The 16,072-nt window shown below is 36.4% G+C and overlaps 1 protein-coding gene across 1 annotated transcript in view; it reads left to right on the top strand.

Annotated features, from left to right (window-relative positions):
- Positions 1-16,072, top strand: part of LOC142345853 (uncharacterized) — a 116,135-nt gene that overhangs the window by 32,146 nt on the left and 67,917 nt on the right. Inside the window, exons 6-9 of the mRNA XM_075398266.1 lie at positions 4,230-4,465; positions 4,679-4,932; positions 10,314-10,477; positions 15,143-15,356. Coding sequence (XP_075254381.1) covers positions 4,230-4,465; positions 4,679-4,932; positions 10,314-10,477; positions 15,143-15,356 — 868 coding nt within the window. The remainder of the gene's footprint in view (positions 1-4,229; positions 4,466-4,678; positions 4,933-10,313; positions 10,478-15,142; positions 15,357-16,072) is intronic.

Here is a 16,072-nt window from a genome sequence, read left to right as displayed (position 1 = left end):
TTCAAATGAAATGTGCGCCGAAACTGGTGCCATTTTTCACTTTAAATCTTAATAGTGGTATATGTTAACCTCTAATGTGGTTATTTGAAGCCCACTATTGAACTTCTTAGTCCCATTTAAGCTCCCCCTACCCCCCAGACTGAAGCATGTTGCAATCGATTAGAGCTCCTATTAGTCGTTCGAGAGCAATTCTTCCGACGTTTAGTGGGTTATGTTCTCAATTGCTCTGACACTGAAGTAAAATTTGTTGCTAAAGTAAGAGATTTTAGCATAGAGAATAACAAGGGCACGATAGACGAGCTGCTAATGTTTTTCTCGAAGACACCGGAAGTCGTGGGTTCGATTTGATGGGATGTTTTCACTGGTAGAATATTTCTGCACCGCTAAAGAAGATTTCATCTAGGCTACAGCCCCTGAATTAAATTGCCCCCCAACCATTCGAGAACAATTTGTCGGACGGTATTTGGTTGGCGTTGTATAGCCGCCTCAGCTTCTCAGCCGGCTATTATAGTGCTCCTATTTTTAACAATTCAAAGAATTTGAATTGTATTGGGCCTTTTTTTAAAAGATTTGTTCACACATTATCATGATATTTGAAGTCAAATTCTAGTAATTTGGTCATGTCGAAACAGGAAGTGGAGCGTAAAAAGGAGTGGTTTTGCGGCGTGCATTTTTCCGCTCTAATGTTAAAGTAGTGAGAAAACGGTGTTGAACAAAAATTCGGTTTCTCGGTAGTGGTTTTTTGTTCACATGCGGCATTTTCACTCTGGTTTTGACTGTTTTTTTTCATTTTTTGGATAGGATTTTTTCTAAATGGTTTTCCCAATCCATTCACAGCTCATTCTAGGGCTAGTTTTTTGTTTGAATTAAATTTTTATTTCTCGCTAGTGGTTTTTTTGTTCACATGCGGCATTTTGACATTGATTTTCTGTTTATTTCTAATTGTTTGCTCTGATTTTTTTAAAATGGCTTTCTCAATTCACTCATAGTCCATTTTAGGTCTAGTTTTTCTGTTTAGCCTATGAAAATTCTTTGAATTGTACGTCAGGACTTGTCCTGTTATGTTTTTTCACTTCGTCGAATGCATTTTTTGCTTTACTTTAGTTCACAGCTTGTTCAACATTTTGCGTGAAATCTTTTTGACTTCTCTAGGCTAGTTGTACTCTTCTCTCATTCTGCTAGAAATGTTTTTTAGACAGCAATTGCTCAGCAAAGCAATTGCTCAGCAAAGCAGTTCAAAATGAACAGAGTCATCATCAAAAAACGAAATCAGAAATAGAAACAGGATAAATCCATAAAGCCCAATTTTAGATGCCCGTTACTCGAACTTTGTTCTTAGTTACCATCTTCAATGCTTATTGGTATTGATACTAGCCCTTTTGTCGTCTCATTCCGAAACAGGAGTGTTTAGCTCCAAATTGACATCAAAATAGTTCGCACTTTAAAATTGTTTACAAAAATCTTTTTTTTTCATTATTTTCTCTTCTTTCAATCCCAATCTTGGTTATGGGAATCAACGGTGACTATTTTCCGGCAATCGACAGGGTATGATTTGATTGGTAAAGGTCAGAGGTGAAAAGGCAAATGAAATGGCATAAACAAATACGATAGAGATGACAAATTGCACCAGGTTAATGAAATTCAGCAAATTAAAAGTTAGTTTGTTATCAATGGGCTTATTTATGAATATCTGTGGGCAATATTTCTTCTTTTACTCAATTAAGGTGGTTGATACGGAAAATATCACAATCACAAAACTTCAATTTTATTAATAGCCGCCCTCATATTCTCAGCCGGCTATTATAGCGCTCCTATTTTTTTTTACAGTTCAAAGAATTTGAATTGTATTGGGGCGCTGTCTTTTTTTTAAGATGTGTTCACACATTTTCATGATTTTTGAAGTCAAATTGGAGTGGTGATTTTGGTCACGCCGAAACAGGAAATGGAGCGAAAAAACGAGTGGTTTTGCGGCGTTAATTTTTTCGCTCTAAATTTAAAGTAGTGAGAAAACGGTGTTGAACAAAAATTCGGTTTCTCGGTAGTGGTTTTTTGTTCACATGCGGCATTTTCACTCTGGTTTTTACTGTTTTTTTTTCATTTTTTGGATAGGTTTTTTTCTAAATGGTTTTCCCAATCCATTCACAGCTCATTCTAGGGCTAGTTTTTTGTTTGAATTAAATTTTCATTTCTCGCTAGTGGTTTTTTTGTTCACATGCGGCATTTTGACATTGATTTTTTGTTTATTTCTAATTGTTTGCTCTGATTTTTTTAAAATGGTTTTCTCAATTCACTCATAGTCCATTCTAGGTCTAGTTTTTCTGTTTAGCCTATGAAAATTCTTTGAATTGTACGTCAGGACTTGTCCTGTTATGTTTTTTCACTTCGTCGAATGCATTTTTTGCTTTACTTTAGTTCACAGCTTGTTCAACATTTTGCGTGAAATCTTTTTGACTTCTCTAGGCTAGTTGTACTCTTCTCTAATTCTGCTAGAAATGTTTTTAGACAGCAATTGCTCAGCAAGGCAATTGCTCAGCAAAGCAGTTCAAAATGAACAGAGTCATTATCAAAAAGCGAAATCAGAAATAGAAACAGGATAAATCCATAAAGCCCAATTTTAGATGCCCGTTACTCGAACTTTGTTCTTATTACCATCTTCAATGCTTATTGGTATTGATACTAGCCCTTTTGTCGTCTCATTCCGAAACAGGAGTGTGTTTAGCTCCAAATTGACATCAAAATAGTTCGCACTTTAAAATTGTTTACAAAAATCTTTTTTTTCATTATTTTCTCTTCTTTCAATCCCAATCTTGGTTATGGGAATCAACGGTGACTATTTTCCGGCAATCGACAGGGTATGATTTGATTGGTAAAGGTCAGAGGTGAAAAGGCAAATGAAATGGCATAAACAAATACGATAGAGATGACAAATTGCACCAGGTTAATGAAATTCAGCAAATTAAAAGTTAGTTTGTTATCAATGGGCTTATTTATGAATATCTGTGGGCAATATTTCTTCTTTTACTCAATTAAGGTGGTTGATACGGAAAATATCACAATCACAAAACTTCAATTTTATTAATAGCCGCCCTCATATTCTCAGCCGGCTATTATAGCGCTCCTATTTTTTTTTACAGTTCAAAGAATTTGAATTGTATTGGGGCGCTGTCTTTTTTTTAAGATCTGTTCACACATTTTCATGATTTTTGAAGTCAAATTGGAGTGGTGATTTTGGTCACGCCGAAACAGGAAATGGAGCGAAAAAACGAGTGGTTTTGCGGCGTTAATTTTTTTGATTGTTTGAACAAAAATTCGGTTTCTCGGTAGTGGTTTTTTGTTCACATGCGGCAATTTCACTCTGATTTTTACTGTTTTTTCGATTTTTGGATCCGATTTTTTTCTAAATGGTTTTCCCAATCCATTCAGAGAGCTCATTCTATGCCTAGTTTCTTGTTTGAAATAAATTTTCATTACTCGCTAGTGGTTTTTTTGTTCACATGCGCCATTTTGACATTGATTTTTTGTTTTTTTTTTCTTATTTTTTGATCTGATTTTTTTAAAAAGGTTTTCTCAATTCACTCATAGTCCATTCTAGGTCTAGTTTTTCTGTTTAGTCAATGAAAATTCTTTGAATTGTACGTCAGGACTTGTCCTGCTATGTTTTTGTACTTCGTCGAACTTTTCGCTTTACCATTTTGCCGCTTTTTCAGCATTTTGCTTGAAATCTTTTTGACTTCTTTAGGCTAGTTTCTCTCTTCTCTCATTCTGCTAAAAGTGAATTTGAACATCAGCTACTCAGCAAAGCAATTCAAAATGAACAGAGTCAGAATAAAAAATTGAAGTCAGAAATAGAAACGGGATAAACCCATAAAGCCCAATTTTAGATGCCCGCTATTTGAACGTCGTTCCGATAAGTCTTAGTTACCATCTCTTATGCTTATTGGTATTGATAGTAGCCCCAGTAGTCTCTCTCTAATAAACAGAAGTATGTTCAACTACGAAATGCCATCAAAATAAATCGGACTTAAAAATGTTTTTGTACAAAAATCTTTTTTTTTTCGATATCTTCTCTTCTTTCAATCCCAATCATGCTTATTGGAATCAACGGCGGCTATTTTCCGGCAATCTGCCGGGTATGTTTTTTCTTTGATCTTCCTGGTCGGCAGCAGTTCTGATGTTACAGAAGGGAATGACTTCTGTTGCGTACGTTAAGACGAGAATATGTCATTTAGGACGAGTTACAGACGGGGTGTATCTCATCAGCACGAGCACTCAGAACTGCCCTCCTCTGATCACCCCAGCACACTCCTGTACCACTCTCAGCAGTCTACGTCCTCTTCCTCTGGTATCCTCTCTGGAGGAATGGGTGGAGGAGGGAGGAATAGCTTCACGGCTGTGGGGGAGACCACGGAGCATCTCAGGACACTCTCAATCTCCAACACTGGCAACATGAACAATGAAGATCAAAGTTGGTACCAGAAGCTCCAAGAGCTTTCTTTGTGATTTTGGCATTCATTCAAAGATTAAGGGTCTCAATCTTGGCTATATTTCGGAAATCATACGGCCATATTTTTAAATAGCTGCCGACGCAGCTATTCGGTACAAAATGGGAATTTAGTGAGGTTAATTTTGAAATTAAATTAATCTTCATTGTTGATCTAAATGAAGTATGCGAATGCAGGTGAAGAGAGGCAAGACGTTGTTCCTGTGGTTTCCCGTGCAAGTGACGTGAGGGGAGAAGTCGAGTTAAGCACACGTAGAATTGGGGATGGAGAGGGCGCCGGTGTTGATATGCAGCACAGAAGGATGGTTGTTGACAGAGGGGTTGGGGGAGGTCCAGTGGGCGAAGAAGAGAGTGGAGACGATGGGAACAGAAGTGGCGGGGAAAGAGATGGAACTGGTCGATACACCAATTCAGTGTCACCAGATTTAGAGGTATGTTTTTAAGGTTGAAATGACATTTCCATCTATGAATTTATTATTAGAGTTGAATGAATTGATTTTTAAGGTTGAAATGACATTTCCATCTATATTCTATGAATTGATAATTAGGGAGTTTTTTTCGAAATCAGAAATTTTAAAATTCCGACAAGTCTATCGGTCACAGTTTTTCTACCGTCTTTAGCTGTTTCTGTTCGTTCAGGTGAACGACAACTATGTATAGCGACTGGCGCTATTAGCCTCAAATTCTTAAAGTTTTTTAATAGCCGCGAAGTGATAGTGACTATTATTGGGGGCTCGAAGAGGAGTTTTGGTTTTCTATCGGTCTTTTTTAAATAGCCGCACAGCGATAGCTGGGGCTATTATTGGCCTTCTCTTGGTTTTTTACAATTCAAAGAATTTGAATTGTATTGGGGCACTGTCTTTTTTTAAGATCTGTTCACACATTTTAATCATTTTTGAAGTCTAATTGGAGTGGTGATTTTGGTCACCCCAAACAGGAAGTGGAGCGAAAAAGCGAGTGGTTTTGCGGCGTGTAATTCTTTTCTCTCTAATTTTCAAGTAGAGTGAGAAAACGGCGTTTGAACAGAAATTCGCTTTCTCGCATATTTTTCTCGCTAGCAAAATTTGCTAGCGAATTTCACTCGCATGTGGCAATTTCACTTTGGTTTTTACTGGTTTTCTTTCAATTTTTGGATGGATTTTTTCTAAATGGTTTTCCCAATCCATCCATAGTTCATTCTAGGTCTAGATTTTTTGTTAGAATCAAATTTACATTTCTTGCTAGTTGTTTTTTGTTCTCGCTAGTGGCATTTCGACATTGATTTTCTTGTTTTTTTCTGGTTTTTAATCTGATTTTTCAAGAAATGGTTTTCTCAATTCACTCATAGTCCTTTCTTGGTCTAGTTTTTTTTGTTTAGTCAATGAAAGTTCTCTAAATTGTACGTCCTGCTATGTTTTTTAATTCGTCGTCAAGATATTTGTTACAACCATATGACGACCACAGCCACTTTTTGTTCTTTTGTTCATGCAATTTCAACTGAATTGCGTGCGTGACGCCATTATTCACTCCTATTCTAGCGAGTTTTTTTTCATTCGCGTGATTAAATTTTTGTTCACGCGTGACTTAGCTCACTCTCAAAAATAACTTCCTCACTCGAAATTGACTTTTTTTAAATTTAATTTAAAGAGACCAGGTCAAGTGAGTGTATGTCAATCTTATTGAAGGTTATTTAAGAGCAGCTAATAGAAGCAGCAATAAGTTAAACAGATTCATAATCAAAGTATAACATCTCACCATTTGATGAAAAATATATTTTTGTCTTTCTTTTACTATCTTTTTGAGATTTACCAAGCTATTGTGGCTATTTTCTGGCAGTCTGCCAGCTAGGTTTGTTTTTTACAGGAAGTAGTTTTGTTCATGCGGCGTTTTGACCTAAAAGCGAATAGAAAAGCTGACATGGTAAACAAATTTCTGCTGAGCAAGAGAAGTTTTTTGATTATGTGCTGCTTTCAGTAATTGACTTTTTGACTTTGATAAATGTTGAGAGAACGGCGCATACAGTTAACCATACTTACCCGGTTTTTCGTCGATTTGGCTCAGTTTTCACTTGTAATTGAGTTTTTTGTACAAATTGTTTTCGATTGATGAGGCATTACTATATAACGATCTGATGTGAATAACGCAAGAATTTGCAGAGCCTAATAATACTTTTACGTGTGAAATCGACTCATATCTCAATTTTAAAGTTTGTTTTTGGATTTTTTCTTTAATTTCTAACCTTTTGGATCTTTGGGCGGACTTTTTTCTGAAAAATTAGTGTATATGGTGACGTTCGGTTGGCGATTTGCGCATTCAACAACTCCTTTGAACGTCGTTTTTTTGTTTTATCAAATTAAACACTTACAAATCCACTTTTTGTCCAATTTTCTTGTTTTAATTAATAGAAAACGTTTAATATATCCAATTAGATCATCATCTATCAAATTCAGTTAAAATTGTTTTCTGAATTACAATTTTGATATTTCGAATTTTTTGTGAAGCATTTTAGTTTTTAGGGAATCTCTGAACTCTTTGGCAATTTTTAAATTGAGACAGAAGCATGGCTGTGTAATGTATCTGAGCCATTTTGAGCCATGATTGTTTTTGGGCCATTTTTGGAGTGTCAATGCTGCATGTGAAAACTAAGTTTTTAAATCAAACGGATGAACAAATAGAAAAGCAGAGAAGAGAGTGTTTTTTGTACGTATCGTAAAAATCCAGTTTGTATACTGAGAGAAGTAGATGTGAATGCTAAGCCAGCGACATTTTTTGGTCACGTTTGCTTTTTTCAAAGAATAATTTTTAGTTTTCCAATTTTTAATCAAAGTTTTTCAATTAATTCAATGTTTTTCACAATTATATAGACTCGTAATAGTGTGTTTGAAAGGATGTTAACGATCTGAAGCCAACATTTTGCATTTTTGTTTACTCCTAATCTATTTTACCACTTTGCTTGTTTTAAGGATTTTGTAGCATTTCTTGTATTCTTCTTTTTTATAGCATCTGCTGAGTTGTGTGGCTTAAACTAGTTCTTTTAGCAGGTTTAGTGGTCTTTCTTTATAGTTTTTTTTTAAAAGTTGAGGACAATTAACTAAATTCGAGCAATTTTTTGCCGAATTTTGATTGTTTTTTACTATTTTTCTGACCTCCTCTAGGGTTTTATAATAGGTTACTGCATAGTTTCTAGTTTTAGTGGTATGGTTTCAACTTTTAAACATCACAAGTTTTTGCCTTTTTTTGACAAAACGTGCAATTTTCTAGTGGTAGTTTCTAGTAGTGGAATGGTTTCAAAATTTTAACATCACGAATTTTAGCAATTTTTTGACAAAACGTGCAATTTTTTCAAATTTTTTAAACATTTTTTTCCTTATTCAGGTGTTTCCATACCCAGGTGCCAGAAAACCTCCTTAGTGGTTTGATAATAAGTTCCTGACAAACTTCTATTGGCCATGGAATAGTTTTTCAACTTTTTAATGTCTCAAAATTTTGCAATTTTTTGATAAAACAAGCATTCTCAAGTTTTAAATTTTTATGTCGTTTTTTGTGTTTTTCAGCCTCAAGATCCAAGGAATCTCCGCTAGGTTTTGATGATAGGTTAATGTATAAATTCCAGATGTAATCGAATGGCTTGCAAGATTTTAACATTTTTTAGCATTTTTTAAACTTTTGCCATTTTTATTCAGTTTTTTGACATAGTCATTCAGGTTTTTCGAGCCTCAATGGTCGGAAAATCTCCGTCAGGGTTTGATAATAAGTTACAGAAAAATTTTTGTTGCTCATGGATCAATTTTCATCTTTTTAATATCACTTTTAGCACTTATCACAAGTTTTAGCACTTATGTAAATCTTGTAATTTTTTAAAGTTTCATGAAATTTTGGTCATTTTTTAGGTTTTTCTAGCCTCAAGCGACGCGGAACTCCCTTGAAATACTTTCTGGAATTCCTTGAACTTTGCCTGATAATATGTTACTGTATAGTTAATAGATCTAATGGTACGTTTTTCAAGAATTTAATATCTAGATTTTAAGCAATTTTTTGAAATTTTTGCAATTTCACGTTTTGGAATTTTTCCTTCGCCTCAACAGGGGCCCTAGGACCTCCGCCAAAGCTTGATTATAAACTGCTACATATTTTCTACAGTTAATGGAATGTTGAGCAGTTTTTTGTATGACTCCAATTCCAGTAATTTTTTGTTAAAATTTAAAATTTTCGAATTTTCGGAAAATTTTTATCATGTACCAAGTGTATGGATCTGTATGAGCCAGTGAAACTATTTCAGGCTTGAAACAGGGATACTGTATAGTTTCTTGGGACAATGAAATAGTTCTTAAGCTTTAAATATCTTGAATTTTAGCGAGAATTTGTTAAAATTTACAATTGTTTCCAAAATTTTTTAATATATGTCCTTCTCTCAATTTAACGACTATTACTGGCCAACAAAACTTTTTCAGTCTTGGAGATGGGTTACCTGAAAGAACTCCAGAGACTAAAATTTCTTATGATTTTTTTCCTAACGAGGCTAGAAAACTAGAAGTTGCAGAGTCGAATCCCATCATAGACAATATTCCTATCTCTTTCTCTCCGTGTGTTGGTTAGGGTTTTTTGTCCTTCCATTTCTCGTTCACGTTTATCTCTCTCACTATCTCTCTCTCTCTCGTATCTATCTCTCTCTCTCTCTCTCTCTCTCTCTCTCTCTCTCGTTGATGCCGCACTCCAGCTGCTGTTATGTGGCTTAATGTCATCATCTCTGATCCTCATTAACAATGAGCTATAGTAATAATGTTTTTTTTATCATAAATGACTTAACAGGCGATTTGTATTAAATCTTAGTTATTTGCTCTCAAAATCAATTTGTAGCAAATATATTAATCCTGTTTGTCTCTTTTATGCAATTTTTCGCTTGGCCGATTTTTTGTCTGACCCATTTGACTTTCGTCTTCAGAAACGGGATAAAGAGGTTGCTCCCAGTTTGCATTAAGTTCAGTCCATTCCATTATTCTTCAAGTATGCGATCAACAGAAACTGTTTGGGAGACTTATACTAATGGTGTGAAGGGCGGTTTTTAGAAATTGATCCCACACCCCCACCCAACAACCGCCACCACATCAGTCCCCCAATCCAGTGGAGTTTTTGATTTCGAATATTAATTTTGAAGAAGCTCTATTAGGGAATTTTCCTTATAGAACGTATGTCTGTTTAAAATGACAGTCCGAATCTAACCCAAAAAGTCTAGTAGTCTATCGAAGGACTGGTAGTCAATCCTTTATCTTTAGTTGTTTCACTTCCATGGAAGGCCCCAAGCTTCTATCGTTGCTTTTTTCCGGCAATCTGCCGGCTATGTTTTGCAGCTGGTTGATTGCTTTCAAACGAAATTTGTAGCAATTGTTTTAGTTCTGCGGTGAGATTTTTCGTTTGGCCGGTTTTTGGTCTAACGCTTTGACTTTTCGTCCTCAAAAATGAGAGCAACAGGGAAGGCCGTTACGGCTCAATAGTCTTTATGTATCTAATTGTGATTCAGCGAAGCAGTTTGAGATACAAATTCATGATGTGAAGGAAGAGTGGTTTTTAGAGTTTGACCCACCCCCTCCCCGCCCATTTCCTCACACCACCCCTTCCTCCTCTTGGCCTCCACCCCATCACCCCACTCTACCTCGTTCAATCAGTAGCCCAGCACACTTGCGCCCCACCCTAGCTCACCACTCTCGGTTTGAAAGCAATCACCCGACGTTAGTCGGTTACGTTTTTGACAATTTAGAGATGATGACTCATTATAATAATAATATGTTCAAAAATGAACATTTGATCATTTTGATATAACTATTCACGTATTTAGGAACAAGAGCAAAACTCGGGAGAGAGGGAGCCAGAATTGACGTTCTCTGCCAGACCTAGACGACAGAACACGCCTCCGGCCGAGAGATCTGTTGAGTTTGGCGAGTCAGAGCTCAGTGATCATGAAGAGATGGAGTTGGAGAATATCATTCCCAACACTGACAGGTACTTCATAAGATCAGGCAAAAATCCGTGCTATGTTTTGAGAGGTCACTCTGAAACAGCGAGAGGTGCTCTCATAGTTCTATTATTAGCCGCCGTCAGCCTCTCAAACGGCTATTATTTAGTTGCTCTCCTTTTTTCACAATTCAAAGAATTTGAATTGTATTGAGGTGCTGTCTGTTTTTTAAGATCTGCTCTCACATTTTCATGATTTTCGTAGTCAAATTGGAGTAGTGATTTTGGTCACGCCGAAGCAGGAAGTGGAGCGAAAAAGCGACTGGTTTTCCGGCTCTATATCTAAAGTAGGAGAAAACGGTGTTTGAACAAAAATTCGCTTTCTCGCTGGTGGTTTTTTTGTTCACATGCGGCATTATCAAGTCGATTTCCAGTTTTTTCGTTTTTTTTGAGCAGATTTTCTCTAAATAATTTTCCCAATCCATTCATAGTTCATTGTAGTCCTAGTTTTTTTGTTTCAACAAATTTTTCGTTTTTCGCTAGTGGTTTTTTTTGTCCAAATGCGGCATTTTGACATTGATTTTTTTTTATTTTGATCTGATTTTTTTAGGAAATGGTTTTCCCAATTCACTCATAGTCCGTTCTCGGTCTAGTTTTTTGTTTAGTCAATGAAAATTCTTCGAATTGTACGTCAGGACTTCTCCGGCTATGATTTTTAATTCGCTCTTCTTTTTTTTACATTAGTCACAATATTCACTTTTGACTTCTGACTTACACTCACTGTTTCAACGGAATGGATCGATTTTAAATTCTTTCAGTCATTGAATTACGTAATGTTGTGAATACGGTCGAAGCCAAAAGAGCAAAATCAAAAGAAACGGGATAAAAATATGAAGCCTGGTCATTAAGTCATAATGCATTAGGTTATCAAAGTTCATTGAAGTGATTTCTAGTTGGCATTAGTATTGAGCTTAATAGCGCTCAGTTCAGTAGCTGAATTAAGTGTAATTTTGAAACCTAACCAAATATGCAGAATTTACTCACCAAAGAGGAACACTTGGACACTTGGAAAAATTCTGTCAGTTTCTATTTCTTATTTTCTGTTTCAATCCCAATATGAGTCAAAGGGGTCAACGGTTTTTTTCCCGCAACTTGCTGGCTATATTTTTGATTGTTGACTTCTGTTCGAACATTGGACTTTATCAGTAGCTTAGTCTATAATGTAGAATAATTAGGAACTGCTGATGTTATGATATTAACAGTAGCCTCCTTTGTAATAAATAGTTATTTGGAACTCCTGGTAATATCCAAGGTGAAAAGGTCACTTCGAAAACTTTTGATACCCTTAGTGCCTCTTATTTATCTGACCTACTCGCCTATCCCCACCTGCCCCTTCCCTCCTACACCCTATACCTATCCCGCATAACTACCCCCGTACTTTCTGCCTCCCCTTGCCCACCTACCTACTCCCCCAGCTACCTGCCCCCCTCACCTATGTACACCCCCTCCCCACCTACCTACGCCCCCACCTACCTACCCTCGCTAACAATGCCCCCCATCTAGCTTCGTCAACAACCCACATTCCTAACAAAATTGGTCTTCTTCAACTGTATTGCCATGTTTGTTTGCTCTAAATCTAAAGTAGTGAGAAAACGGAGTTTGAACAAAAATTGGCTTTCTTGCTGGTGGTTTTTTTGTTCACTTACGGCAATTTCACTGCAATTTTTAATGTTTTTTCAATTTTTTGGATTAGATTTTTTGAAATGGTTTTCCCAATCCATTCATAATTCATTCTAGTACTAGTTTTTTGTTTCAACGAAATTTCTTTTTTAGCTGGTGGTTTTTGTCCACACGCGACATTTTGACATTGATTTTCTTTTTTATCTGGTTATTTTAAAAATGGTTTTCCAAATTCACTCAGTCCGTTCTAGGTCTAGTTTTTTGTTTAGTCAATGAAAGTTCAATGAATTGTACGTCAGGGCTTGTCCTTCTATGTTTTTTAATTCGCTCTTTTTTTTACATAAGTCACAATATTCAATTTTGACGTCTGACTTACACCCACTGTTTCAACGGAATGGATGGATTTAAAATTCTTTCACTCATTGAATTACGTAATGTTGTGAAAAAGGTCGAAGTCAAAAGAGCAAAATCAGAAGAAACGGGGATAAAAATATGAAGACCGGTCATAATGCATTAGGTTATCAAAGTTCATTGAAGTGATTTCTAGTTGGCATTAGTATTGAGCTTAATAGCGCTCAGTTCAGTAGCTGAATTAAGTGTAATTTTGAAACCTAACCAAATATGCAGAATTTACTCACCAAAGAGGAACACTTGGACACTTGGAAAAATTCTGTCAGTTTCCATTTCTTATTTTCTGTTTCAATCCCAATATGAGTCAAAGGGGTCAACGGTTTTTTTCCCGCAACTTGCTGGCTATATTTTTGATTGTTGACTTCTGTTCGAACATTGGACTTTATCAGTAGCTTAGTCTATAATGTAGAATAATTAGGAACTGCTGATGTTATGATATTAACAGTAGCCTCCTTTGTAATAAATAGTTATTTGGAACTCCTGGTAATATCCAAGGTGAAAAGGTCACTTCGAAAACTTTTGATACCCTTAGTGCCTCTTATTTATCTGACCTACTCGCCTATCCCCACCTGCCCCTTCCCTCCTACACCCTATACCTATCCCGCATAACTACCCCCGTACTTTCTGCCTCCCCTTGCCCACCTACCTACTCCCCCAGCTACCTGCCCCCCTCACCTATGTACACCCCCTCCCCACCTACCTACGCCCCCACCTACCTACCCTCGCTAACAATGCCCCCCATCTAGCTTCGTCAACAACCCACATTCCTAACAAAATTGGTCTTCTTCAACTGTATTGCCATGTTTGTTTGCTCTAAATCTAAAGTAGTGAGAAAACGGAGTTTGAACAAAAATTGGCTTTCTTGCTGGTGGTTTTTTTGTTCACTTACGGCAATTTCTTTGCAGTTTTTAATTTTTTTTCAATTTTTTGGATTAGATTTTTTGAAATGGTTTTCCCAATCCATTCATAATTCATTCTAGTACTAGTTTTTTGTTTCAACGAAATTTCTTTTTCTAGCTGGTGGTATTTGTCCACACACGACATTTTGACATTGATTTTCTTTTTTATCTGGTTATTTTAAAAAGGGTTTTCCAAATTCACTCAGTCCGTTCTAGGTCTAGTTTTTTGTTTAGTCAATGAAAGTTCAATGAATTGTGCGTCAGGACTTGTCCTTCTATGTTTTTTAGTTCGCTCTTTTTTTTACATGTCACAATATTCAATTTTGACGTCTGACTTACACCCACTGTTTCAACGGAATGGATGGATTTTAAATTCTTTCACTCATTGAATTACGTAATGTTGTGAATACGGTCGAAGTCAAAAGAGCAAAATCAAAAGAAACGGGGATAAAAATATGAAGACCGGTCATTAAGTCATAATGCATTAGGTTATCAAAGTTCATTGAAGTGATTTCTAGTTGGCATGAGTATTGAGCTTAATAGTGCTCAGTTCAGTAGCTGAATTAAGTGTAATTTTAAAACCTAACCAGATATGCAGAATTTACTCACCAAAGAGGAACACTTGGAAAAATTCTGTCAGTTTCCATTTCTTGTTTTCTGTTTCAATCCCAACATGCGTCAAGGGGGTGAATGTCAACGGCTTTTTTGCCGCAACTTGCCGGCTAAATTTTTGATTGTTGATTTCTGTTTGAACATTGGACTTTATCAGTAGCTTAATCTATAATGTAATTAGGAACTGCTGATTTTACGTGCCTGCTACCAGCTACCTGCCCCCCTCACCTACGTACATCCCCTCCTCACCTACCTACCCTCGCTAACAATGCCCCCCCACCTAGCTTCGCCAACAACCCACATTTTTAACTAAAAATTGGTCTTTTGCAACTATATTTTGCAATGTTTGTTTTTTCTGAAGTTTCTGAATTCAGTAAGGTTAATTGAAAGTTTTTATTGCTCGACTCTTCGAGTCGTTTCTGATTGACTCTTTGGCTTGATCTTTTTTACTTTTCGAGTGACTTTTATGCACTTCACTTTCTTGGTTTTGCGTGAAGTTCTCTCTCATTAACAATTTCAAGCAGCTGAACTCAATTGGCGGCAATTTAATGCTAAAAGTCAAATGATAAGTGCACTAAAACTGGTGCCATACAAGAAAAATCTAACGTCAAGTATACTTAAGTTGTGAGCATTGGAACGATTTAATATAGATCCATTTCTTTTCCCCCAATTTTAATCTCATTTTAATCGCAATGGTCTATTTAGATAAAATCTATCAAGAGGATATTCTAATTGTTCAGCGTTATCCTTTCCATGATTTGTTAATGAAAATCTGTGATTTGGTTAGCATTGAGTTGTTCAGAAGAGATAAAAATGCGAAAGAATTGAAAAATTCAAGACTTGACACACGGAGACTTGTGAACTCTATGGCGTCGAGTGGATTCTGATGTACTGCTTTAAGATAAAATTGGAAATCAACTTTATTTTTTCTCGTTTCGCGTTGTTGTGTAGTTAATTTTTGTTGATCAGTAGTCTTGTCTGTGCCCAATGTTGAGCATTTTGACGGATATATTCAAAATTTCGCTGGATTTTTGTAGTCTCGAGAAATTTGTTAGAGGTGCTATTTTCCTCGTTCTTTCGATTTGGTGGTGTAATTGATCACAAATTTTAGCGCAGGAAGCTACTTTACTGAAACAGAATCAAGATACAGGCCATCGCAAACAGACAGGCGGGATAGACTGAGATGTGAGCATCGCTCGAGGGCATCAAACAGTGGTCTATTGAGTAATGAGACTGCTTCTAGCAGCATTGCAGGTGTAACAGCTGGTGCTATCAATATTATGCCAAATGCGAATGGTGCAAGTGCAGTAACATCTCTATCGCAGGTACGTTTCATAAAGATTTGCTATGGGACGTTCTTGGTCTGATTTTCTTACATAATATTGAACATCTCAAATAGGAGGGAATGTATAGTAAATCATTGGCAAACAACATGTGCGAATGCAAGGAATGAGAATCTAGTCTCAGTTTGGGCCCTCAGTTTAGTGGGTATGTAATTCCCCGGGCGCACGTGCTATTTGCTTGCATAGTAATGTGCTATATAACAACGCAAAATTTTGAAGCTGGGGTCATAAAAACGGAGTTGACCAAGAGACAAGAGATCCGAGTCTTTGATTGGTGGCTCAAAGCCAGAAGAACACTAATGGAAATAGCAAGTTTGCAGATTTTGATTGGCTGATCAGTATGGAAACTTAATGCACGCAGAAAAATGTCATGAAATCACTCCCTGCTACCGCTACTGCTAAACTTCGAATAACTCAAAGCAATGAAAAAAATCTTTGAGTCGAGCTTGAATGCGACTAACGCATATCTTTAGTTGATTCAAATTTTTTATTTAGACTACAGTGCAAAACTTGTGGCCAAGCTTTGACACCAAAAAGTAGAAGCTTCGAAACTGCCCCATAATTGCCTAATTTAATGTTATTTTCTGCTAGATGAGCTGATGTTTAAAGTGATTCTCAGAGGCTTAGTAAAATTCTCCCTAAATGAATAAGCGTAGCAACTCAATTTTATGAGTCATGCTGATAGTTCAAGTTTGATG

This window comes from Convolutriloba macropyga, chromosome 9, assembly GCF_964194025.1.
Source record: "Convolutriloba macropyga chromosome 9, txConMacr16.3, whole genome shotgun sequence".
In the NCBI taxonomy this organism is placed as follows: Eukaryota; Metazoa; Xenacoelomorpha; order Acoela; family Convolutidae; genus Convolutriloba; species Convolutriloba macropyga.
Note: the sequence above shows the minus strand (reverse complement) of the source record. Positions and strands in the feature narration are given on the sequence as shown.